The 25,235-nt window shown below is 44.5% G+C and overlaps 1 protein-coding gene across 1 annotated transcript in view; it reads right to left on the bottom strand.

The window, feature by feature from the left end:
- Positions 1–25,235, bottom strand: part of LOC113407026 (zona pellucida-binding protein 1-like) — an 81,453-nt gene that overhangs the window by 47,983 nt on the left and 8,235 nt on the right. The window contains exons 5-6 of the mRNA XM_026654105.1: positions 4,544–4,693; positions 1,903–2,121 (exon numbers count right to left, since the gene is read on the bottom strand). Coding sequence (XP_026509890.1) covers positions 1,903–2,121; positions 4,544–4,693 — 369 coding nt within the window. The remainder of the gene's footprint in view (positions 1–1,902; positions 2,122–4,543; positions 4,694–25,235) is intronic.

A 25,235-nucleotide genomic window follows, 5' to 3' on the forward strand; every position in this document is an offset into this window, starting at 1 on the left:
GCATTCACACACGTTCAAAACCTCATTCAGCCTGCTGTTGAACAGGGACTTGAACATGGGTCTCCCATACCCCAGGAGAGTACCGTAATCGGTCAGTCATTCTCTGTCTCCCTGACCCAGTGAATATTTATGTATTTTACAAAAAGTGGAAGAGAGACTGAGCTTCACCTCAAAATACCACATAGCTCAAGGTTTAGAGAAAGGAAGATCTGGGTTTAAGTTTCTGCTCCACATCAGGAAGTATAGGGATTTGTATCCAGGCCTCTTACATCTTATGTGAGTTCTCTAACCACTTGACTACAGGGTATAAGGGGCACTACTACCATCTCCTCCTCCATGGACACATACTGGACCATGATCTGCAGATGAGATAGGTGGGGAATGCCTAATTTGCAGATCCCACTGGGACATAAGAGATTTTACACATGTCCACCAGCAGAATGCTAGGCGCACAGAGACTTTAGGAGCCTACAGGGTTAGGCAGCAGCTGCATGGGGGTTTTCAGAATCTAATTTTTGGCACCTTTGGGGATCTAGCCCTCTGAGTCTTATTTTCTTGTGAGGCAGATTTGTAAGGATTAGGAAAGCCACCTGGAGTGATACTGGACAAAATTTCTTTTGTTAGTTAAAGGATTCAATTGTCCATTGAATTTTAAGGAGAAATTACATGGACAGCTGTCAAATTAGAAGATATGCAAGACAACTGAGGCAGCCAGCCAGCACAGCAACCACTGGAAGCGCCTTCATCAGCTGTAACAAGAAAGGAACTGACCATCGGCGGCATCTTGTATCTCCATAGCTGTTCTGCAGGGGCTGTTTGTAATGCCCCCGCAGGAGCTGTAACTTTATGCTATATAAGTTCCCTCTTGGCCATGTGCTTGGAGCCTGGACCAAAGAAGGGGAATCAATTAGGATAGGTATCATTTTCTCATCTTTTGGTGATAGTTTCAGGTAGCCTAGCAAATTCTTGACAATTTTTCCTGATAAAAATATACATCCTGAAGGTGATGTAATATACTCTTATTTCCACAGCTCTCTACTCAATGCCAAATCATGGAAAATCGAGTAAAGCTTGAGCAAAATGATTTTGCTCCAACACAAGTATGCTGAAGCACATTGGAGGCAGAGGGATGGATTCTTTAACCTCAATTTGTGCTTTAGGGCCCTTCAATCTACTATCCCCCACACCCAGTTAATTTGGGGATAAAAACAGTAGCAGACTGTTAAGCAAATTATTAAGGCTTTGTCACAAACCTTGCCACCAGGAGCAGAACAGGAACTGTACTGTGACTCTCAGTCACATAGTGGTCCCTCCTTGCTTCAGGGAAAACAATCCACACACCAGCCACAGGCCTGGCACAGGCTACTTCCCCGGAGGGCTGAGTGGTGGTGGTGTGTGTCTGGGGGGGCGGGGGGAAGGAAACAGTGGAATGCTTTTGCTAACTCCTCAGCCATGGCCTCCCTTCCTCCACACACATGCATAGGAGGGGGAATGACAGCCCCACAGTAGCTGCTCTCCCACTGCACTGCTCCTCACAATATATGAAGGGGGCATATTATATCCCTTTACTTTCCTGTGTGGGCATGCCTCAGGGGTCAAAATCGCACTCTATGATAAGACCAACTAAATAACTGTGTCTGTGGGTAGATGCATAAAAGCTCCTAACTTGGTTTGTAGGCTATTGTGAAGGATATTTTTTGGAGTCAGACATCTGAATTTTCATAATTTTTACATGGATTTACCACATAAATTATTTTTGTGTATTTTGTTATAATCTAGATAACTCTTTATGAATTAAAGACGTAAAATGCTTTCAATAGGAATAGTGAAGATATTCCATGAAATAAACTTTGCTTCACCATGAAAAAACTAAGCAGTCTTTAAAAGATCAATAATTTTTACCTGTAAAAGTAAAGAAGATTTCATTTTGTAGACCTGCTTTCTGCATTTTTACATGATGGCACTCTGCCTTGAGTAAAGTAACCTCACAAGAAAGTTCAGTGACAAGTTTGCTTAGTATTTGAAGCAACTTCTTCTCAAAAGAAATATTGTAGATACTGTTGCAAGGGGCTGCATGATACCGGGCTGTAAACTCATAGTAAAAGTTAGGATCAGAATAAGCTGCAGGTGAAAGAAAATACAAAATACTGAGAGATGCACATTTAAACATGAAGGTTAAGTTAAAAAGAGACAGTATTTTTGTGTAGTTCATAAACAAATTTGATTTACATCCCCAATTGAAATTTTAATGAAGGATTCATGTGTCAGAGAACAATGGAAAATACTTTATAATTCAGCATTCCTGTTTGTTTCCATAGATAAATATCACCTTTCATTTTGCAAAACATATCCTAATAAGGACAAAGCCCCTATATATTTTTGTTTCACTTTCAAGAAATGAAGAGACTATAGTATAAGTGCTTAAGAATATAAAGGAACTTAAAGACAATAGCAGTTTCAGAAGACACATTTCAACATGAGGTGCAATTTATCATCACAGGCATTGCATTTAATAATATATAATTATAATACAGTATTTTGCACCTTCTAGTGAGAACCAAAAAAGCTATTTTAAAGGGCTTCAAGATTGACTCCTGTCCCCCAGAATGAGTCCCAAGAGACCTCTAGCAACTGAGCTCAGCAGCATGTCCCTTCTAGATTAGTCTCTCTACTGGTCCTGCTGAATAGCTGATACGGCAGAGGGGGGTGAGGAGAGTCTCTTCTGCTGCAATCTGTACTGAATTGAAGTTAGCTCCCCTAGCTCCCCACAATCACAGTCTTGCACATGGTGAAGGGGGTCATGACAACAGTAGGGTCACAGATTAAATGGATGGATCACAAGGAGACAGAGGAATAATGGAAGCAGGGCCGGCTCCAGGCACAAGCGTAGCAAGCAGGTGCCTGGGGTGGCCAATGAAGGGGGGGCGGCATGTCCAGCCGTTCGGCGGCAATTCGGCAGCGGGGCCGTCACTCCCTCTGAGAGCGAAGGACCTGCCGCCGAATTGCCGCCGATCACGATCGTGGCTTTTGTTTTTTGGGGGTTTTTTTTGGTGCTTGGGGCGGCAAAAATGTTAGAGCCGGCTCTGAATGGAAGCTAAAGAAAAAGAAGCAGGGAGGCATCAGAGCAATAGAGAATGAAGGAACAGAGAAGGGAGAATGGAAAAATCAGGGATACAAGGAGTACATGACAAAGAGAAAGAGAATGTGGAGACAGTAGAGAAATCAGGTAGCTGGGTTAAAAAACAATGCTATACAGACTACATGATGGTGTACTGGTACCCATTTAAAGATAACTCACTAGACCGTTCACTGCTGGTTTATAATGCAGTATCCCATATTCATTCTGAATTTTTTTAAGCCATATCATCATGTATTTTAATATATTTATATATAAATTATTCCTGTAAATTGGGAGACCACATCTGCTTCTGTGCCCAGGTCCCGAATATTCTGGAAGCCCTGTACATTTCTATAAAAATAATTTTTCTTTCAGATATTTAGATTGGAACCTTGTTGTGGGGAACAAGCAAGTTGTAACAAGACTGGAAGATAACACTAGGAAACAGATGCTGGGAACAATAAACACTTCAGCATTTTGATCATGAAAAAATAAAATTCAAAAGAAGTTCCCCCTTTTCAGCTATGTTCAGCAAGTTGAAAAACTACTAAAGCAATCAGACTTCTTTTTTAAGGTTGGAGATAGTGGGCCAAATTCAGGTGAATTTAAAAGCAGGAATTAATTTGGCCTATTCTGTTCTACTCAATGTTTCAAAGCTAACACTGGCTTCAACCTAGGTCCAATTGAAGTCAATAGGAGTTTTGCTATTGGCTTCAGTTAGAATAGAATCACACCTTAAGGAAAGAAAAGGGGATTTGGTAATGAAGAAATATAATTTTATCTGTAATACTTGTATTTCAGCAGAATCAGGGGGCATTCTGCTACATTACGCAACAAAATTTACTCTGAATAGTGAAGCAGAATTAACACGTTCTTTAAAAAATGCTAACACTTTATATTTCATTACACAATATTCACTTAGAAGAGCAGGACTTACTTGACAACACTGTAAAAACAAAACTGAATAAGAGCTTTACATTGGTGTAAAGTGTGTCCTAGTGACTCTCCTGGAATCCCAGGAATAGGAGGTAAAAAAAAAAAGACATTAAAATAAATCTCCAATGGAATAAGTCAGCATGAAATGAAGTTACTTTGGCATAGTTTTTAAGAATTTTCACCCACCAAGTTTTTCAATTTTCTATTTTCCAATTATGTTTCATGTCTCCTTTTAAAAGCAGAGAGCTATGCTTAACAATTTCTCAATCAAAAGACCAGAAAATTTCCTTTAAGGCACTGAAAATGACATTCCATGAATTCTCTGGTAAGTGACAATTAACAGCAAATTATTGAGAGAGGTACAGAATTCTGCAACTCTACTCAAATTAAATTAAGCTGGTTTATCAGAATTTCAAAACATCAACATACATTTTAAAAGTGAAAGAAAAAACGTTTTTGTACTGTAAATTAACTATTTTGATCTCTTACCATAAATAACATATTTGAGCAAATAGTTTTTTTCAGCCTGCTCTGCAGTTGGTCTAAAAACGAGGGAACAAGTGTAAATTCCACTCATGTCGTATTTGAAGTGTCTGAATATTAGGGTTCCTGTTGGTGTTATTTTCACACTGCTATTTTCTAGTAAATAAATAAATAAAACAGTACAGTGAGTTTAGCTTTACTTTTCATTATAACATGGGAAAATATAAAAGGAGGAATCTGAATGGCTATGGTTCCAACCATGCACAGAACGGTACTTATAGCCTTAATACAAGAAGGAAGCTCACCAGTAACTGTAGTTCTTTGACTGTATTACCACTGCATATTCACCATTATAGACAGGTGCCCCAGTACTGCAGAGCTTTTGGAATTTTGCACAAAGTAGTGCTCATTGGGCTGCACAAGTACCCTCACACAAAAATGTTCAGTTATAAACACGTTATGATCCCAACCATCTCAGTTCCTTTTAGTAAACTATAATGTCTCACAGTAGAGAACTCCCAGAAGAGGGGAATGTGGGCAGATAGTCTGAATAGTTACAGGCAATACAGTAAGAAATATATATATTTATTCTACAGTTACTGGTAAGTAATCTTTCTGACAATTACCCCCGCATATTACTAGTTGTGGAAGTTTAACAATTATCAGAACTCCAAAGTAGGTAGGCTAAAAAATTATAATTAAACAAAGGACCACAAGACAAAGTTTCCCAAAATAAGTATCACGTAGAGATGCTAAATTGAAAGAGCAGTGCTGTGCTGTGTAAATGTGTATACAAGACTTAAGGCAGCAGTTGTACAGATTTCTAGGATGGAAACAAGGCTTGAGGCAGTAGAGTGAGCTCTTAAGATATTGGGATACTGACAGCCAGACTAAATAACAACAGGTATCAAGGCAGACTCTGATTTACTTTGATAAAAGCTGCATGAGAATAAATAAATAAACAAACTAGTACAGTGTCTGCATTTCTGTCTGCATTACCAAGGGCACAAAATGTTTAGTGGACTTCCCAAATATCTTAGTCGGGTCAAGATGAAACATCTATGCTATGGAGACTAGATTTTTCTAGTGTGAGTGAGGTTTTGGGGAAAATATTGAGAAATGAACGGCCTGAATCAGGTGAATTTCATGCATCACTATTAGGGCCGGTGCAAGGATATTTTGCGCCCTAGGTGAAACTTCCACCTTGCGCTCCCCGTTCCCCTCCCCTCCCCCCTTAAAATAAATCACATACATTATACACAATACACTGTCACAGAGTAACACGTTATAATTTAGAATTTATTTTTCTGCGCTTTAAATTTAGCAAATTTAGAAACAAGTTCCTCCAAGTCAATACTGTGAGCAATGTCATGTTCCATTGACAAGGTAGATAACCCAACAAGTCTTTGTTGCAACATTGATGTTTGCATGTATGTTTTTATCAACTTGAGCTTCGAGAAGCTTCGCTCACCACTGGCCACAGAAACTGGGAGAGTCAAGAGGATGCGAAGAGCAATAACTGTGTTAGGGACACTATCTGTCAGCTTATTTTCCAATATGAAGTTCAATACATCTTGCGGTGATGCACTCTTTGGACTCGTCTTGCAATAGCTTGCAATTCACTGCACAAGTCAAAGGCATCAATATATTTGGATTCACCATGTTGCAAAGCTTGCTCCAGATTCAAGCAATGTTCCATAATTTGCTTTGGTGTTGTATTTTGCAAACTGTAAACATCATATATGAAGCCAAATACTGAACTAATTTGCTGTATCAATGTGAATCTTTCTTCAACCGAATGTATTGCTGTGTCGATGACTGCAAAGTAAAAGTTCACTCTGCTTCATATGTGAACTGCTTCCTCTTTTTTCTAATACAGATTGGATCTGGTTCAAAAAGTGCCGGTACATCCAACTCCTCGGCAAGTTCACCTGCATCAACCAATGTTTTCTCAAAGCCTGCGTCACTTCTGCGGCCCACAAGAAACGTCTTGGTTTCTCCAAGTTCATTAATGGCGTCACATATGTCTAATTCTTTCACCTGAAGTTGTTTGCTAGTCATGTTGATCTCAAACAATATGTCATACCACAAAACAAGAGAAACAAGAAACTTGAAACTAGAAATGGCTTTTGTAAGATCCTTTGCATCAACTTGTGACGTATTGCCAGATGATCCTGTTAGAGTAGTGTCATCATAGATGTCACCAAACTGATAGTGAAGAGGTTTCAAGGCATCGATTCGACTTTCCCATCTTGTTTCACTCAATGGTTTAACTGTGAGATTAGATACGTGGCATGTTAGAACTTCCCAGCAACGTGTAGAAGCTGAGAAATACACATACACACATTGAACTAAATCAAGAAGGCGGTTGCCTCCAAGCAACACTTTGCAGCATCATTAACAACCAAATTCAATGAATGTGCACTGCAAGGAACAAAAAAGGCTCGTGGATTAATATCCAAAATTCTTCGCTGGACACCATTTTCTTTCCCTTTCATATTGCTCCCATTGTCATAGCCTTGACCACACAAGTTTTCTATAGGCAGTGACATCTCTTCTAACTGGTGAGAATAGTTTCTGTCATACCAGCTCCAGTTGTCTCCGTAAGAGACACAAATCCCAAGAAGTGTTCCTTTATGCATACTGATTCAGTCTCATTCTCTGTCTCTGAAGTAGGCCTATCCACAAACCGAATGATTATGGTCATTTGTTCAACATGGCCTGCATCTGGTGTACAATCTAGAATGATCGAAAAGTATTTTGCAGCACGAGCAGCTGCTAGGATTTTTTGTTTGATGGCATTGGATAGAAGCTGAATAAGCTCATTCTGTACGTCTTTCCCTAGGTAATGTAAATGCATCTCCTTGTCCTTAATCCTGTGAAGATGCTCATCCATAAGCGGGTCAAAGAAAGCTAGATAGTCAACAAATTTGAGGAAATTCCCGTTACCAGTGTGCAGTTTTTCGTGTGTTCCCCAAAAGGCCAGGTTTTGCATACCAAGAACTCTGACCAAAGCAAGTCATTAGTATTTGATGCCAATACTTTTCTTCTTGCTTAATGAAGAGCAAATGTTCATCATCATTTGTTCTCTTGTATTTCAATCGCAGTTCAAGTTCCTTACATGTTTGAACATTCATCAAATGTTGACTGCTTTTCTCGTGCCCTGAAAGAATTGCAGACATGTTTTTCCAATCCTTTGAGCCTTTTTCAGAAAAAGATGATGTGCCAATGGTACTACTGCCAAACAACTTGCAGCAGAAGCAAAAGACAGAATCATTTGATGCGGAATACTACAGCCACTGATGGTGCATTTCTTTTCCATTAACAAGCCTACATTTGTAATGAATTGTCAAGAATTTTCTTTGCTTACTATCTTTGGGAAAAATCGAACTGCTGAACTTGTTCCGCCCCATGTTCCACCAGAATTTGTCGGACTTGATCATCAAATTTGGCCCAAGTAGCAGGATCACTAAAGCTCAAATTCAAACGAATGACATTTTCACTTTCACGGTCTTCCAAGTTTTGATCCTCGCGTGTCTCATTTGATTCGTCTTTAATATTCAGATTATGTTCTTCAAACTCTTCTTCAACTTGTGAAACTGTCATCCCTACCTCCATCTCTGCTTGATCCTTTGGCATTGAACTACCTTTATCTCTGGCCAGTGGATGGAGATATTTCAGAAACGAACCTTCTTGCTTTCTTTCTTTTTTTTGCTTATCAGCCGTCCGCTTTCGAAATTGTGCCCCAGACAATTTTTTTCTATCTGCCATGAGGCTGCATCAACTGAAAATGAAAAAAATGAAATTTTATTCCTATCCATTTTTTTTCTTGTTCACTATTAAAAGTAAAGGATAGAGCAGTGGTTCTCAAAGCCGGTCTGCCGCTTGTTCAGGGAAAGCCCCTGGCAGGCCGGGCCGATTTATTTACCTGCCCCATCCACAGGTTCAGCCTATCGCGGCTCCCACTCGCCGCTCCAGGCCAATGGGGGCTGCAGGAAGTGGCAGTCAACACATCCCTCGGCCCGCGCCGCTTCCCGCAGCCCCCATTGGCCTGGAGTAGCGAACCGTGGCCAGTTGGAGCCGCGATCAGCCGAACCTGCGGACGCGGCAGGTAAACAAACTGCCCGGCCCGCCAGGGGCTTTCCCTGAACAAGCGGCGGACCGACTTTGAGAACCACTGGGTTAGAGAATACATGTCACTTACTATGAGTCACTATTTGAATTTCATCAACTGTTTGACGTAAACATTGATTAAGAGATCAAGATGACTTTCCCTTAAAATTAAGCAATGTTGATTGTAATCGGAAATACACCCTTTTTAGTCACGTACACTTCCTTCCTTATTTCATATCAAAATCTGACTGAGAGTGCTGCAGAACCCATTGCATGCACCTCCAAATGATTAAAAACATCAAATGATACAAACTCAATTTGAATGAAAAGTTCCATTTTCTAACTAAATAGGTCACACTCTCTCAAATGGTTGCCAAGTGCTCTCTGTGGTGGTATGCTCATCTGCTCTAAATGTCTACTAACTTCCCTGTGAGAATCATCTTTGACTTTGATCCAATGAAAGCAGGATGGAAAAGCCCCCCCGAAGACCTAAGACATGATGGCTGGATGACATAAACAGACACCTGTCCCTCACAGGCACTACCTCATAACATGCCAGTTTTGCTCAGGACAGAACATCATAGTGGAATATTATGCATTCAGTGATCTCTACACTGGCCAAGCAACAGTATGACAACTAACCTAACCTAACCAGCCCATCCAACTTTTTTGATTGCTTCTTGGGCACTAGCGAGGGGTAGTGGTGCCAGACTGAGCCCAGTGCCAGGGGTGCACTACAAGTCTACAAACCAAGGCGAGGTGCTGGGCCTAGAGTCCTGCCGAGACTGCAGTCCTGCGCCAGGCGAAGCGCAGCCTCCATGAGGAGAGAACTCAAAAGAATATCACGCTCCTTCTGCGTGATTCCCCCAAGCACTTCAGGCAGCTGCTATGGGGGTCACTTACAGGCTTAGGCCTGTTGGAGGCATAACAGAGCAGCAGGGCTTAAAACCCAGATACCGGGCATGACAGAGGCTGGGGCAGGGAGAGGGGGGCACCAGGGCAGCTCAGCTCTGTGGGCTGCCATCCTCTCCAGCTGCCCACGCACAAGGGGAGCAGGAGCACGGACCAGCAGGCACCCGAGGTAGAGCTGTGGGGAAGTGCTTACCTTGCCCAATGCACGGGCATCGGGGTCCTCTTTCTTCCTCCACCGGACCGCCGCCCGAGGTTCTTTTGTTCTCCGGGGGGTGGGGGTGTGAACGCGCTCTCCATGCCCCCCGCTGGGGCTGAGCGTGGCGGCTGAGCCAGGAGGCAGCCGCCCGTTTCCTTGCGAAGCCCTACTGTTGCCGGGCTCATGGGCGCTAAGCGGAGCTCTGCCCAGCCGCCGGCGCCCCCGCCGGCAATGACAGTAATTGCATGGAGCGGCGGCTGCGCTGGGAGCGGGAGTCTGAGCCACACGTGTCAGCGCGCCGCCGGCAGCCCAGCCCAGGAACACTGTAAAAAAAAAATTGGGGACACCGCTTTTTGGTGCCCCCAAATTTTGGCACCCTAGGCAACCGCCTAGTTTGCCTAATGGTTGCACCGGCCTTGATCACTATCCATATACATTTGGCATGAGGACATTGGACAACTTTGTCCTTGTGGAATACAGTGAACAGAAGATCAGCTATTAAAGCCTGCAGTTCACTCAATCTTAACAGGTGTGACTGATTTAAAAAACTGCTGTCTTTAATGACAAGTGAAATAAAGAATATTATAAAAAATTAAAGAGTGAGTGTTAGGATATAGATATTCAGGCCTGTCTGTAAAGGCCTATATTTTAAGAATGTACATGTATTCTTATCACTTAGCTAGTTATAGAGGTATAAAAGAAAGAATCAAAATCATTGTCTATCTGTGTCTCTCACTGTGACAGTCTGAGGCCCCGTTTAGTCAAATTGAAATAAGGCAATCTGGGGCTGTTAGGAAGGTGATCCGATCTCTCACCTCCAGATAAAGGGAAGAGCCTAGAAGTAGTAAAAGGAAACTTAGTGTGATAGCATCCTGTCTGGCAAGAACTCACTTATCAATAGCTGTGAAATCCTCATTTCTGTATTGTTCTATCACTGTAGTCTCCACTTCCCTATTGTTTGTCTGTATAATCTCTGTCTGGTTCTGTAATTGTTTCTGTCTGCTGTATAATTAATTTTGTTGGGTGTAAACCAATTAAGGTGGTGGAATATAATTGGTTAAATAACCATGTTACAGTATGTTAGGATTGGCTAGTTAAATTTTAGTAAAATGATTGGGTAAGGTATAGCTAAGGAGAACTCAAGTTTTACTATATAGTCTGCAGTCAATCAGGAAGTAAGGGAGGGGGAATGGGAACATGTTTTGTTAAGGGGGGGAATGGGAACAGGAACAGGGACATAGGCAAGGCTCTGTGGTGTCAGAGCTGGGAAGGGGGAGGAAGGAAACTGGAATCATGCTTGCTGGAAGTTCACCCCAATAAACATCGAATTGTTTGCGCCTTTGGACTTTGGGTATTGTTGCTCTCTATTCATGCGAGAAGGACCAGGGAAGTGAAAAGGTGAAAGAATAAGCCCCCTAACAGTGAGCACTTTAACTTCAAGATGCCAGGTTGAGATTCCACATCAACACAGGTTCACAAATTTATGAGAATACCTTCACCTATCCTTTAAGGAATCTTATGGTGGTGGGTCACTGAGGACAGGAGGTATCAACTGGAAGGTTATATGCTGAGACAGCAGACAGGGTACCTTGGTAGAAAACAAGCAGAGGTTTAAGGACTATGGGCCACATGCTCAGCCCTCTGCCCAGCTGCTCTGTGTTGTCCAGAGAGTGCAAGACAGCCAGACCAGTGCCTGAATCAAGGTGCCTTGATATACGGGAATTTGTATGCAGGCACAGCTGGCTCTGTTACTAATTCATAAAGATAACATCTCCGAATGATTGGGGTTTGCTGCATGGGAAGATCTTGAAGAGTCTTCAAAATTGGCATCAATGGGCAAACCTATTTTGGCTCCTTTGAATGTCAAAATCCTACACCACTGAAAGAGGATCGAAGTGGGTGGCGCTATTAGCTAGAAATGCAAATCAAATCCTTAAAAAAATTTTTTTTTCCAAAAGCTCTTTTGTTCAGCTGCACTAAATTCTACAGGACAGATGGGCAAGATCCTTTTTGCTGTGTGATGAAGGCTCTTTTACTGGTTCCAAATAACTACATTTTAATTTCAATAAGGCTACCCTTGTGTAAAAGGATAAAACAGGCAGATCAAAACTATGGTAGGTATGTAGAAAACTTCAGTTACATCCCTTTCCAAGCTAAACAATATCAGTCTTTTCAATTGCTCACAATAGTTAAACCCAACCATATTACTAATATTTTTGACACTTTTCAGTCTGCACTGAAATTTTTTTTACATAAGGCACCCAAAACTGAACATAGTATTCCAGATTACGATCTAGCAGATTGTAATCTATATCATATCATATTCATTTGGGGCCAGATTCAGTTTGTCCTTTATGTCTGTGCACAAGGGTTGAGGGGGGCAGGGGATCTTCTACCACTTTACATGTGCCATGAAGGATCAGCTGCAGTTGCAGCATTTGTGCTTCCGAGTGCTTAAGGACTGTTTCTTCTCTACACCCCAGGGAGGAGCAAGGAAAGCCATGCACTGCCACACCCACACTCATCCCTGGTGCAGGACCAAATCAGAGGGAAGAGCAAGCCAAATCCCACAAACAGTAAGGACAGCTCCACGTCAATGTTCCCTCTAATTTTTTACATCCATTGCGGAATTAATTTTATGTGCTCCAATATGGAGGTGATGTGTGGCAGGGGTGGGGCTGAGGGGTTTGGCATGTGGGAGGGGGCTCCGGCGGAGTTGGAGCGGAGGGTTGGAGTGCGGGGGAAAGGCTCTGGCAGGGGGTGTGGGCTCTGGAGTGGGGCTAGGGATGACGGGTTTGGGGTGCAGGCTGTCCCAGGCCTGCGGCAGGGAGAGAGGATGACCCCCAGCCCCCTCTCGCTGCAGCAGCACAGGGGCCAGGGGCCAAGTGCCTAATGCCCAGCTGGGGCAGCTCCGGGGCCGGGGGAGAGGCGCCTCTCCCTGCCTGCATGGCCCTTGATAGCCTGCTGTGCAGCCACACAACTTAGAGGAAAACTTAGCTCCAACTCAATGCTATGAGACTCATCAGTCACTCCAAAAGTACTCCTGAGGGCATTCTGCCCCCTCCACATTTAAAATCCTTCAAGTTTTATTTGTTAATAAATAAATGCAGAGGCTCCAGCATGGCAGTGGGGCGGACAGGCCACTGGCTGCACGAAAGTGGGAGATCACCCTGCAGCCTCCCCACCATTCACCCTGGGCACACCGATTCAGTGGTGAGGCTGCACCCGACCCTGACACAGCACAAGGCCTGGGCCTGCCCCAAAACACCCTGGGGGCCCTGGCCCTCTGCGCCAGGCACACCAGGTGTGGGGCAGGCAGGATCTAAGTGTGGAGGGGCTTAGTGTGGGGGGATCCAGGTGTGGGGTGAGAAGTTTCTGTGTGCAACAATCCAGATGCAGGCAGCTCAGTAGGAGGTTTAGGGGTGGGGGGGGGTCTGCATACACAAAGGCTTGTTGGGGGGGTTCTAAGTGCAGGGGCAATGAGACTCTGCAGAGGCTTCCAGGCAAAAGTGTTGGGGCTCTGCGGAGGGGTCTGGGTGCTGGGGTAGTGGGGCTTGGTGGGGTGGGAGTTTAGGTGCAGTTAATTGGGGTCAGGGACGTGGGGGTCTGGATGTGGGGGCTCACCATGGTGGGGGTTTGAGTGCAGGGAGATCAGTGGGGGGTGGTCTGGATGCAGGAGGCTCCAGACGTAAGGGTTGAGGTTCAATGGGGTGGGGTTCGGGTATGGAGGGCTAGGGGGATTCTGGATGTACAGGGTGAGGCTTGGCAGGGGTGTCTGGATAGAGGAGCTCTGGATGCACGGGAGTTGGGCGGATAGGGGAGCAGCTACCCATGCAGTGACCCCTCACCTCACAGCTGAGGAGTAATAGGGGCAGGGAACGGGAGGATGCTGAGCTTTCTGTAGCTGAGGGAGGTTTCTGGGGGTGGGTCTGAGACAGCCCCAGCTACTCCTTGCAGGGGAAGAGGAAGTCCCATCCTCTCCTGCCTCCAGCCCAGCTGGGACTAGCAGCTGATCCCAGCTCAGGGTAGGAGCAATTGGTTAGGTGTCCCCAGCCCTGCAGTGATTTACCTCTCCACTGACTGCTTCAGGTGCCTGAAATGATGTAGCTACACAGTTAGGGAGTGGTGCGTGATCATTTTTCTGCAAGGAAGCAAAGACATCTGCAGGGGACATGAATTCTGTGCACATGCAGTGAGGCAGAATTCCCCCAGGAGTACAAAAGGGAAGAGACACAGCTATATCTCCATGGTCAAGGAGCAGAGTTTACACTTAACTCGCTCAGGATATGTAGTAGTGGGCACATTTCCCTACCTATTTGGGAACTCCAAGAGGTAGTGCACCTCCTTCAACAATACTTCCCGGAGCCTAACTATAGAGCTCCCACTATGTGCAAGTTCCCTAAAAGCATAATTGAAACCTATTAACTAAAAAGAATTACAATGGGTGCAAATCAGCACAAGTCCTGTAGACTTCTCATATCTCCCCTTGTCATTTTATTTAACCTTTCCTTACAACTCAGTTGCACCAGATATTAGTAATTCCAATTTCTCTTTTCTGAACTCCTTCTATCCTGTGAAATAGTCAGGGCAGATAAATGTCAATGATTTTTTTAAAAATTAAAAAGTATCAGATTTTTTAAATCTACATTAAACATATTTTCTTGTTTAAAACTAAATCTAAAATTGAAATTATTGCTTACATCTGAATATGTTGTCAATCTATTAAAGTCATCTGCATTACATAAATATTCAAGCAGCACATTTGTCCCAAAGTTTTAAATAAACTTAAACCATTGAATTGGGGGAAGTCACTGGCCTGGCACCTAAAACCAAAATTTTATTGAAGTGCTAAACCAGCTTTTGACAGCAGTAACCTCTTCTGCAGGTGCAGATAATTTTTTTCCATGGCAGCTTATTCAAATGGGCACAATATTGGCACTCTTTAGGTAGGCAGAATTTCCTCATTAACCCAAATTCTAACAAGAAGTTGATTAAGTTTGAAGACCTCCACAAGGATGCCATCTGGGCCTGGTGCCTTGTTTCTAATATGAGCGATGGCACGCCAAACTTCCTCAGAAGATGGTGGGTCAATAAGAGGGTCTATTACTGGATGCTAAGAAATGGACTTGGTGGCAGCTGAGACTTCAGATTCGCAGTTCAACAGAATCTCAAAATGCTTCTTCCAACATTGCTTGGGAACTACACGGTCCTTAAGAAGGGTGCAACTGTCCTGGGATCGCAGAGGGGTTGTGCCGTTTGAACTTGGCCTGTAGATGGGTTTTGTTGCTTGAAAAAAAGATTCTCATGTCATGTTGATTAGAGAAACTCTGGTTCTCCATGGCCTTTGCTTGCAACCACTGATTCTTGATGTCAGGCAGTCTCCTTTGACCTACAGCTTTAAACTGGTAAGTCTCTTGTTTTTACTGGTTAGAGGATTCATTTTGCAAAGTGCAAAGGGTGCTTCTCTTCTGATGAATAAGTGCTAGGATTTCCTCGTTCTCATCAAATGAATACTGATGGTGGTGAGTAGAGTATCCAAATCAATTCAGCACATGCCTTGTGAATAATGGTCTTGAACTACTCCCAACATGTTTGGATGTCACTGATGTTGTCAGGAAGGCCGGAGAGCCTCCCAACCGAGGCACTGCTGAAGAGTCTCGCAACTTGCATGATTCTGAAATAGCTTGATGTTAAATCTCTTCTGCATTCGTTTACAGCAGTGGTTCTCAACCAGGAGTCCGGGGCCGACGGGGGGCCATTAGCAGGTTTCAGGGGTCCACCAAAATAAACCAGAGAGTATGGCCAGCGTTAGACTTGCTGGGGAACAGGACAAAAAGCCGAAACCCAAGCCCCGCTGAGGGCTGAAAGCCGAAGCCAGAGCAACTTAGCTTCACGGGGCCGCTTTTGGTGTGGGGCCCTAGGCAATTGCCCTGCTGGCTATCCCCTAACGCCAACTCTGGCTTTTAATCTACTAGATATGCAGAAAAACAATTGTGGCATAGCTGGGCCGTGAAATTTTTTTAGCATGTTGGGTGGGCCTCAGAAAGAAAAAGGTTGAGAACCCCTGATTTACAGTGTTGTTGTGCAAGCTGTATGTTCATGATTGATCTGACTAAGCGATCAGCTGTACCTCTCATGGCTTGTGTAATATGGACATCAGTACGATCACAGGCTCTGATGATGATGTAGTCAAGAAGATGCCAGTGTTCAGAACATGGGTGTTTCCAAGTGATCTTATATTTGTCCCTTTGTCTAAAGATGGTATTTGTGATAAGCAAATCATGTGCCACATATTAGCTGAGCAGAAGAATGCTGTTAGAATTGACTTTCCCGACTCCTCCTTTACCAATGCTGCCTCTCCAGAGTTTGGGGTGTCATCCAATTCTTTGGCTGTGGCTGTCAGGGTTCCCTCCCCACTCTGAACTCTGGGGTACAGATGTGGGGACTCGCATGAAAGACCCCCTAGTTTATTTCTACCAGCTTAGGTTAAAAACTTCCCCAAGGCACAAATTCTTCCTTGTCCTTGGACGGTGTTGCTGCCACCACCAAGTGAGTTAGACAAAGATTCAGGAAAAGGACCACTTGGAGTTTCTGTTTCCCCAAAATATCTCCCCAAGCCCCCTCATTCCCTTTCCTGGGGAGGCTTGAGAATAATATACCAACCAAATAGGTAAACAAGGTGAGCACAGACCAGACCCTTGGGTTTTTAGGACCCTAAAAACCAATCAGGTTCTTAAAAGCAGAACTTTATTATAAAGAAAAAAAGTAAAAGAAGCACCTTTGTAAAATCAGGATGGAAGGTAATTTTACAGGGTAATAAGATTTAAAACACAGAGGATTCCCCTCTAGGCAAAATTTCAAGGTTACAAAAAACAGGAATAAACCTCCCTCTTAGCATAGGGAAAATTCACAAGCTAAAACAAAAGATAAGTTTAATAGCAAGGAAATGCGTTCTTACAATTTTTGTAATCTTGAATGCTTATTTCAGGTAGGGTTTTAGAAGATGGTTTTTCCTGCCCTGGTCCCTCTGTCCCAGAGAGAACAAGAGAGCACAAACAAAACCTCCCCCCACAGATTTGAAAGTATCTTCTTCCCTTATTAGTCCTTTTGGTCAGGTGCCAACCAGGTTATTTGAGCTTCTTATCCCCTTACAGGTAAAGGAGGGATTTTGTGCTATCCTTAGCTGTATGTTTATGACAGTGGCAATGAGGACAGCATCAAGAGCACACTGGAACTGCTCCTTGTTGTCTTCATGATTGTCAAGTAAGGGAGCATACACACTGATGCCCATGGCATACTGGTTGTTACTCAGCTTGACGAAGAGTCATGAGATGTTTGTTAATACCCATAGGGAGTTCTAAAGACTGGCTAGCAATCTTGTTCTTGATGGCAAAACCAACCCCATGAATTTCGTATGGCTTTCCTTTCCAAAAGAAGGTATAGCCACTTCCATCTTCTTTCAGTTGGCCTACATCTGCCGGACGTGTTTCATTTAGGGCAGTATTATCGATGTCAGAAGTTCTCTAGCTATTATGGCAATTCTTCTTTCAGGACAGTCACTGTTTGGGGAATCCATAAGAGTGTGAACATTCTAAGCGGCGAACTTTATTACTTTGTTTGTTCTGACCGTAAGTAGAGTGATTCCACTGGACAAGGCCATCCAGCTGGGGGAGGGGTAGGAGTCTGAGACAGCTTATGTTCAGGGAACCTTTTCTAGCCCCTTCCCCATTCAGGATGAGCAGAGGAGATCCTGAAAAGGACTACTCAGTCGTGGCCACAGCTGCTGAATTGCACTTATGCCTCACAAGTCCAAATGCAAGATGACCAACACACAGCCACCGCCTGTGTGAAGAATGACTAGGGATTCCCAGAGATCACTGTCCCGACCACCACTCATCCATCAGCACAGACTTTGTTAGTGGAAGATGTTAACACCCTTGGCAAAGGCCTATGTGTGAAATCTTAACATGGGGAAGCCAGTGTGCAGGCGGCAACCTCACAAAACTTGACAGGAAGGAGCACTGGACCCAGTGGCAGGGAAGTCCAACACAACCAGAGGTCTTCCTGCTGCAACCCTCATCGACCTTCACAACCAGAGAACTAACAAGTCCTCGAATAAGTCTGTTCTGCTTCTGGGGTCTTGAGAAGTTTAGACCCCACTTCATCTGAAACCTCACCTCAGAGCTGTTTGCCAAGGGTGGCCCTACCAGGAGTACAAGACTCAGGACAACATACTTCTGAGTGTCATTGAGACACACAAGCCACTCCATCACAACAAGGTATTGGTTCAAGAATTCTTATATTCTAAGAATCTACAGAATAGGACAATGTCATATGAAACAGACCCAAGGCTTACTACATGATGTAATAAAGGCCATATACTACAGCAAGTGATTCTGTTTGAAGTACTATAATTTTGTTATATAGGTGTATCACTTCATATAAAGTAATAATGAAAGACTGGTGAACATAACTGAAGATTATGGCAGCGATTCTATCAACTCCTTCACTCAATTAGCATGAGCCCACCTCCTATTACAGTTTAACAGATTTACAATAGGAAGATACACCTCTACCCGGATATAACGCGGTTCTCGGGAGCCAAAAATCCCTATCGCGTTATAGGTGAAACCCCGTTATATCGGGGTAGCGACAGCAGGGCTCCAGCAGTGATTTAAATAGCCCGGGGCTCCGGCCATGGGGAGCCCTGGGCCCTTTAAATCGCCGCCCGAGCCCCGCTGCTGCAGCCCCAGGGTAGCGGCGGCAGGGCTCCAGCGGTGATTTATAGGGCCCAGGGTTCCCCGCAGCAGCCGGAGCCCCGGACTCTTTAAAGCGCCGCCTGAGCTCCGCTGCCGGAGCCCCAGGGTTACCACGCTATATGCAAACCCGTGTTATATCGGGTCGTGTTATATCTGGGTAGAGGTGTACTGCTAGATCCTCAAGATGCTACTGTACAATCAGTTAGCAGCAATGGTCAATTGTGAATTTTCCCCATCCTTATTTTACTCTTGGGGGAATTCTGCACCACTATACATTCACAGAATTCATGTCCTCCACAGATTTCTTTGCTTCCCCACAGAAGCCTGCCCCGGTACATCCAGAACTCCCCTAACCCTCCATACCTGAACCCCATTCCACTGAACTTCAACCCCTGCAACTGGAACCCCCCTGCACCCAGACCCCCTGCCTCCAGACTCCCACCCCTGCACCCAGACCACTACCCACTGTGCTCCCGGCACTTAAACCTCCACCCTAATGCCCCACCCCCTGCACCACCCTGTGCCCCCACATCCAGACCCCCACACCACTGACCCAACTAGTTGCACCTAGTCCCCCACTCCCTCAGCACCCAGACCCTCACCCTGAGACTCTCTCACCTAGACCCATCCACTGAACCCCAACCACTGTCACCTGGAAGCCCCTGTAGAGTCTCATTGCCCCAGCACCTGGAACCTCCCACCCCAACAAGCCTCTGTGCATCCAGATCCCCCCCACACCTAGATCCCCCAATGAGCTGCCTGAACCCAGATTGTCCCACACAGAATCCTCTCACTCCACACTGGGATCCCGCCCACACTGAGCCCCTCCACATTTGGATTCTGCCTGACTGGTTGAGGCTGCCTGCCTCACACCTGGTGCAGGGCCCCAGCGTGTTTCTGGGGCAGGCCCAGGCCTTGTGCTGTGTCAGGGTTGTGTGCAGCCTCACCATTGTCTGTCTGTGTCCTACGGCTGGGGGTGCTGCAAGGTGATCTCCCACCTTCGTGCAGCCACTGGTCTGTGCTCCTCACTGCCATGCTAGAGCCTCTGCAGTTATTTATTGACAAATAAAACCTGCAGAATTTTAAGAATATTGTGCACAGAATATTAATTTTTTGGTGCAGAATTTTTAATGTTTTTGCACAGAATGCCCTCAGAAGTAGTATTTGATGTGATAATGTGGAGTGTTGTTGCTTGATGCCTCCATACCATAGTGATTGACACAGCTAAAATAAATAGAAAGGCAGGCAGGCAATGATGTACATATTTTAGTTTTAAGATAGAAAGCGTGGAGCAAGGCTATCTTTTTGGGGAACCCAAAGTAGGAGAACAATAAGAGTGGCCAGGTAAGACTTTTTTCTCTCTCCCCTCACCCAGAAAAAGGGGGAATTATGACTTTTACTCTTGAACATGAAATTCCACAAACCACAGCAATGAGTGATATTCCCAGGCCCTCCAGGATGCTCTCCTGCAGGGCTTTGGGGTGGGTGGAGAAACTGTCCCTTGACGATATCCACTTTCCCCCTCCTCGAACACTGAATCTATGTCAGGATGCAGAAAAGAGGAGGGATTTTCCCGCTTGAAGAGGGGTCTGGTATATCTGCAACAGATCCCTTGAAAACAGAAACGGGGGGAGGGGAGAGAAGCAGAGCCTACTGCAGGATTCCTAAATATCTTTATCAAAAGAGGGCACAGTGGCTCTCAGAGTAAATCTGGTGTTGGAAGCTCCATATTGGATTCAGTTGAACAGGACGAGATCAAGTTCCTTAAGACAGTTATGCAAGTCATGAAGCCATTTTGGTGAGCAGCCCTTTACAGCACAGAAATCTCTGTATTAATGGTGCTAGACTGAGTCAACAACAGGAGTCTGAGATGATGCCTTCCAATCCTTGTGAGTTTAGTTGGAGAAGATGAAGCACATCAATTACATCTGGGCTGTGACCCTTTTCTAGGCACCAGAGACTCTGAATATAGGCATCTGTAACAGATAACACAGCTTTGCATGAAGCACAAGTCTCTTGAAACTGGTTTTCTTTCATGACTGAAGCATCAAAGTGTGGGATTAATGGATCCAAGAAAGAGGTGGGGGGAAATCAACCTAACAGAACTGATATTGAAAAGGGAAGCAGCCCAAGTCAGCTGTGCTCAGAAGACACCCACAACAGCATGACCAGCAGAAAAAAAAAAAGCGGGGATTTTCTGTTTTTAAGAAAAAAAGCTGGTGAACAAGCTAGATGAATTATATACTGAGACTATCACGAAAAAGAGCAAAGAAAGGAAAAAACCAACAAGGGAAGCATTGTGGACATAGAATTATAGGACAGGAAGGGACCTCGAGAGGTCTTCTAGACCAGTCCCCTGCACTCAAGGCAGGATTAAGTATTATCTAGACCATCCCTGACATGTGTTTGGAGATTTTTAAGAGCAGGTTAGACAATGATGGAGACTCACAACCCCCCTATGCAGTTTATTCCAGTGCTTAACTACCCTGACACTTAGGAAGTTTTCCCTAATTTCCAACTTAAACCTTCCTTGCTGCAATTTAAGACATTAAGACTGAGTGTGCTCTGAACTCTTTGTACCCTAGGTAGTCAAAAAGATGTGTGGTTGTGCCCACTTCCCAACCTCCTGTGCAAGAGGAAACAGTTGGTGAGTGAGTGGCCCTAACAGATACTGTTTTGCAGAAGATCTTCCACTGAAAGCATCTGTACCCAGGAATGGAAATCAATTTGGACAATATCAAAACAAGCAAGCTGTGTTACACAGAGAAGCAGTAGAGTTCTAAGTTGAAAATGACAAAATGACATAAGAGCAATTAGGTAGCCTGGCTCCTTTATGTTGCTCTTGACTCTTTTTAGCCTCTTTGCATCTTGGTTGGTAGGGACATAACACTGTCTTTTAGAATTTCTACTGCAGTTTGTAGAAAGAAAAAAAGATGCACTGCAAATCCAAAATAAGATTTAAGATTAGCACTCCATGGTCTGAGATAGACTATTGTGCTGGAAACTGGAAGATTTAGTGACATTTGAAAGGGATTTTATTTGTTTGTTTCTTGAACCTCAAAATTTAGGAAAAAACCTGTAATTAGTAAAATGTTTATGGAAATTTTGTTAGAAAAATTTCTAATGAAAAAGGAAGGTCAGATTAAACCTGCAGACCCATTATAGTAATGGTCATAGTGATATACATTAGGACTTAGTTGGCATATTGCCATTTCAACTTACTTATAAAACTTCATCTTTTTACTACAATGAAATGCATGATGAAATATTGGAATCGATGGTGACTGAAATTCCCTAGTAGAAGCATTTACAGCTATTACATAAATCTAATAAGATTGGATATCCAATTTTCTTGCACTTGTTTGGAAAATGTCAGCATTATTCCTCAGTGTTTATGTAAAGAAACTTGAGTGTAAACCAAGAACCTTCGCATTGAACTAGAATTGTTCATTTTTATTTTATTTTCTAATGTACACATTATAAGAAAAAAGCCTTCTTGTACCTCATCAGGAGGATTTTAGTGGAATTAGATTTTTTAAAATGTTATAATTACCTGTTTCAGGAGCTATAGTGGATCAATTCCTGAGTGAGTCATATCTGAGTCATTATTAGACACAGGAGGCTTACTCTGAAGCAAAAAGTAGGTTATTGACAATTTTTTTTCATTTCAATTTGTTTCTTGAAAGTACCTCAGGACATTGAGATAATGTCAGATGTTTCTAAGTCTGACTTCCTATGACTGAAACCATTTACGCTTTTCTTAGATGTCTTTTATTGTTCTGCTTAACCAGTGGCTCTATGAAAACGCTATGTGCCTGCGCATATGATAGATGTGCCCAACATTTAAGACATTTTGGAAAGCCACTGGAGCCTCCATAAGGAAGATAAGCGGTCAGCTGTCGGGTAACCCCTTAGTATTTTTATTAAATGGTCCTGAAAACTCTGAGTTTTATAAAAGCCATAAAGAACTGATCTCTCATCTCCTAGCTGCAGCTAGAATTAACATAGCAAGGTGGTAGAAGAGGAATGACTCCCAAAAAACTGGTTATCAAGAAGTGTGGGAAATTCTGGTACAAGAAAAAACTAAATCAAGTCACAGTTCTACAGGGGAGAAGGAAAAACAATAACTACTTAAAACTATAATTACTAGTGGAACTTTTTGGTGTCTGCTGGAAGAGGGTCATTGCCCACCACCAAGAAAAAAACGGTTATCTACCTTTTGTAACTGTTGTTCTTCGAGATGTGTTGCTCATGTCCATTCCATTCTAAAGTGTGTACGGGCCCATGTGCAGTCATTGGAGATTTTTGCCTTAATGGTATCTGTAGAGTACCCTCTGGAGTGCCATACTCGTGCATCGGTATATAAGGCATCGTCGGCCCTATGCTCTCTCTCAGTTCCTTCTTGCCAGCAACTCCAACAGAGGGGCAGGAGGGTGGGTAATCTCGAAGAACAACAATTGTGAAAAGTAGATTACCGTTTTTTTCTTCGTGTGCTTGCTCATGTCAATTCCATTCTAGGTGACTCACAAGCAGTATTCCTGGAGGTGTGCTCGGAGTTCAGACTCGTGCGGCTTGCAACACTGCTCTACCGAAGCCAGCATTGTCTCGGGCCTGCTGCATAAGTACATAGTACAACGTAAATGTGTGGATGGACAATCAGATAGCAGGTGCAGAAGACAGTCCAAGATTGCCTGCAGTGAGGCCTGTTCAGCCTGGATACCTTAGTCCAAGATCTAGCAAGTGAACCTTTTCCATTTGGCCAGGTAGGTCGTTCTAGTGGAGGGCTTTCTTCTACCTAACAAAACTTATTGGATACAGGCCAAGCATTCCTGTTCTTCCGCATTCAACCATGCAGTAACCAGGCTGTCAGGTGCAGCACTGCCAGGTTCGGGTGTAGAAGACTGTAGTGGTTCTGGGACAGCAGATCCAGCCAGAGGGGTAGCTGCAGCAGGGCGGCCACCAAAAGGTACAGAAGCATCCCAAACCAATGCTGGCAAGGCCAAGCCTGGGCTATCAGGGTAGCCTTCGCCTGGTCTTGTTTGATCTTCATGAGAATTCTGTGGGTGGGAAGGTATACATCAGAGCCACCGACCACGGGAACAAAAAAATCAAGCAGAACACATGGCACTCCCAAGGTGGACTTGTTTGTGTCCCATCAGAACAGGGAGTCCTCACCTTTGGAAGATCACACTGACCACCTCTTTTTGGAGCAAGACAAGAGAAGGTCCTGCTGAGGCAATCTGCTAACACATTCCTGGCCCTGGGAAAGTGCACGGCCACCAAATGAATGGGATGCTGCACATAGAAGTCCCAAAGGTGGAGAGCTTCTTGGCAAATGGCCGATGACCTGGCTCTGCTCTGCTTGTTGATGTAATACATCGCAGTAGTATTGTCCATCAGGACCTGTACCACTATGCTCTCCAAGTGGGGCAGGAAAACCTGGCAGACCAGGCGATCTGCTTTGAGCTCCCTGATGCCCATGTGGAGGGACTGATCTTCCCGTGACCAGCAGCCTTGAGTGCTGAGCTCACCTAGGTGGGCTCCCTAGCCCAGGTCCGAGGCATTGGAAACCAGAGTCAGCTACGGGAATGGGGCCGCAAAGGGAACTCCCTCTAACTCCGATCTGGGGTCCAACCACCAATTCAGGAACAAACGTATATGATCCGGCACCGTGACTACCCAGTCTAGACCATGTCTGATGGGGATGTAGACCAATGGCAACCATGCCTGCATTGGCCGGAGATGGAGCCGAGCACGACGGACCATATATGTACCTGCTACCATGTGGCCTAACAATCTCAGGCAGGTGCGAGCAGTGGTGAGTAGATGGTCCTTCACATGGGACATCAGGTCCAACATTGCCTAGAAATGGGTCTCCGGAAGGAAGGCTCTTGCTTGTGTGATGTCAAGGACCGCCCCTATGAACTCTCTCCGTTGTACTAGCCTTAAGGTTGATTTTTTTTTCTCATTTATCAACAGGCCCAGGTCCTGACAGGTGGAACATACCAGATCGAGGCTCCTTTGTACCAGTTTCCAAGACCTGCCCTTGATGAGTCAATCATCGAGATACAGGTAGACCTGGACACCTCAGTTAAGCGGCCATTGGTGCCATACATTTTGTGAACAGCCTTGGGGCCGACAAGAGTCCAAAGGGCAGTGACATGAATTGGAAATGATGCCAGCCCACTATAAAACGGAGGAACGGCCTGTGCCCTTGCAAGATAGACATATGGAAATAAGCGTCCTTCAAAGTCAAGGGCAGTGTACCAGTCTCCCAGATCAAGGCAGGGGATGATGGAGGCCAGTGAGACTATGTGAAACTTCAACTTCTTGAGAGATTTGTTGAAGTGCCACAGGTCCACGATGGGCCTCCGGCCCCCTTTTGCTTTCAGGATTAGGAAATAACAGGGAACAGAACCCTTTTCTTCTCATTTCCCAAAGAACCTCCTCCACTGCCTCGAGCTGCAGGAGGTTCTCAATCTCTTGAATGAGGAGTTGCTTGTGAGAAAAGTCCCTGAAGAAGGACGTCAAAAGGGGAGGCATCCGAGAATTGCAGGATGTAGCCCAGAAATAACTTCTGGCACCCAGAGGTCCCAGGTCACGTGTGACCAGGCCGAATGGTAGGGGCATAGGTGGTTGAGGAAAGCATGAGGCAAATCCGGGAAGTTGACTGGGGTGTTGCTCTTGAGCACACCCTCAAAATGAGTGCTTCTGTCCC

This window comes from Terrapene carolina, unplaced genomic scaffold (genome assembly GCF_002925995.2).
Source record: "Terrapene carolina triunguis isolate 2854851 unplaced genomic scaffold, T_m_triunguis-2.0 Scaffold180, whole genome shotgun sequence".
Classification (NCBI taxonomy): Eukaryota; Metazoa; Chordata; order Testudines; family Emydidae; genus Terrapene; species Terrapene triunguis.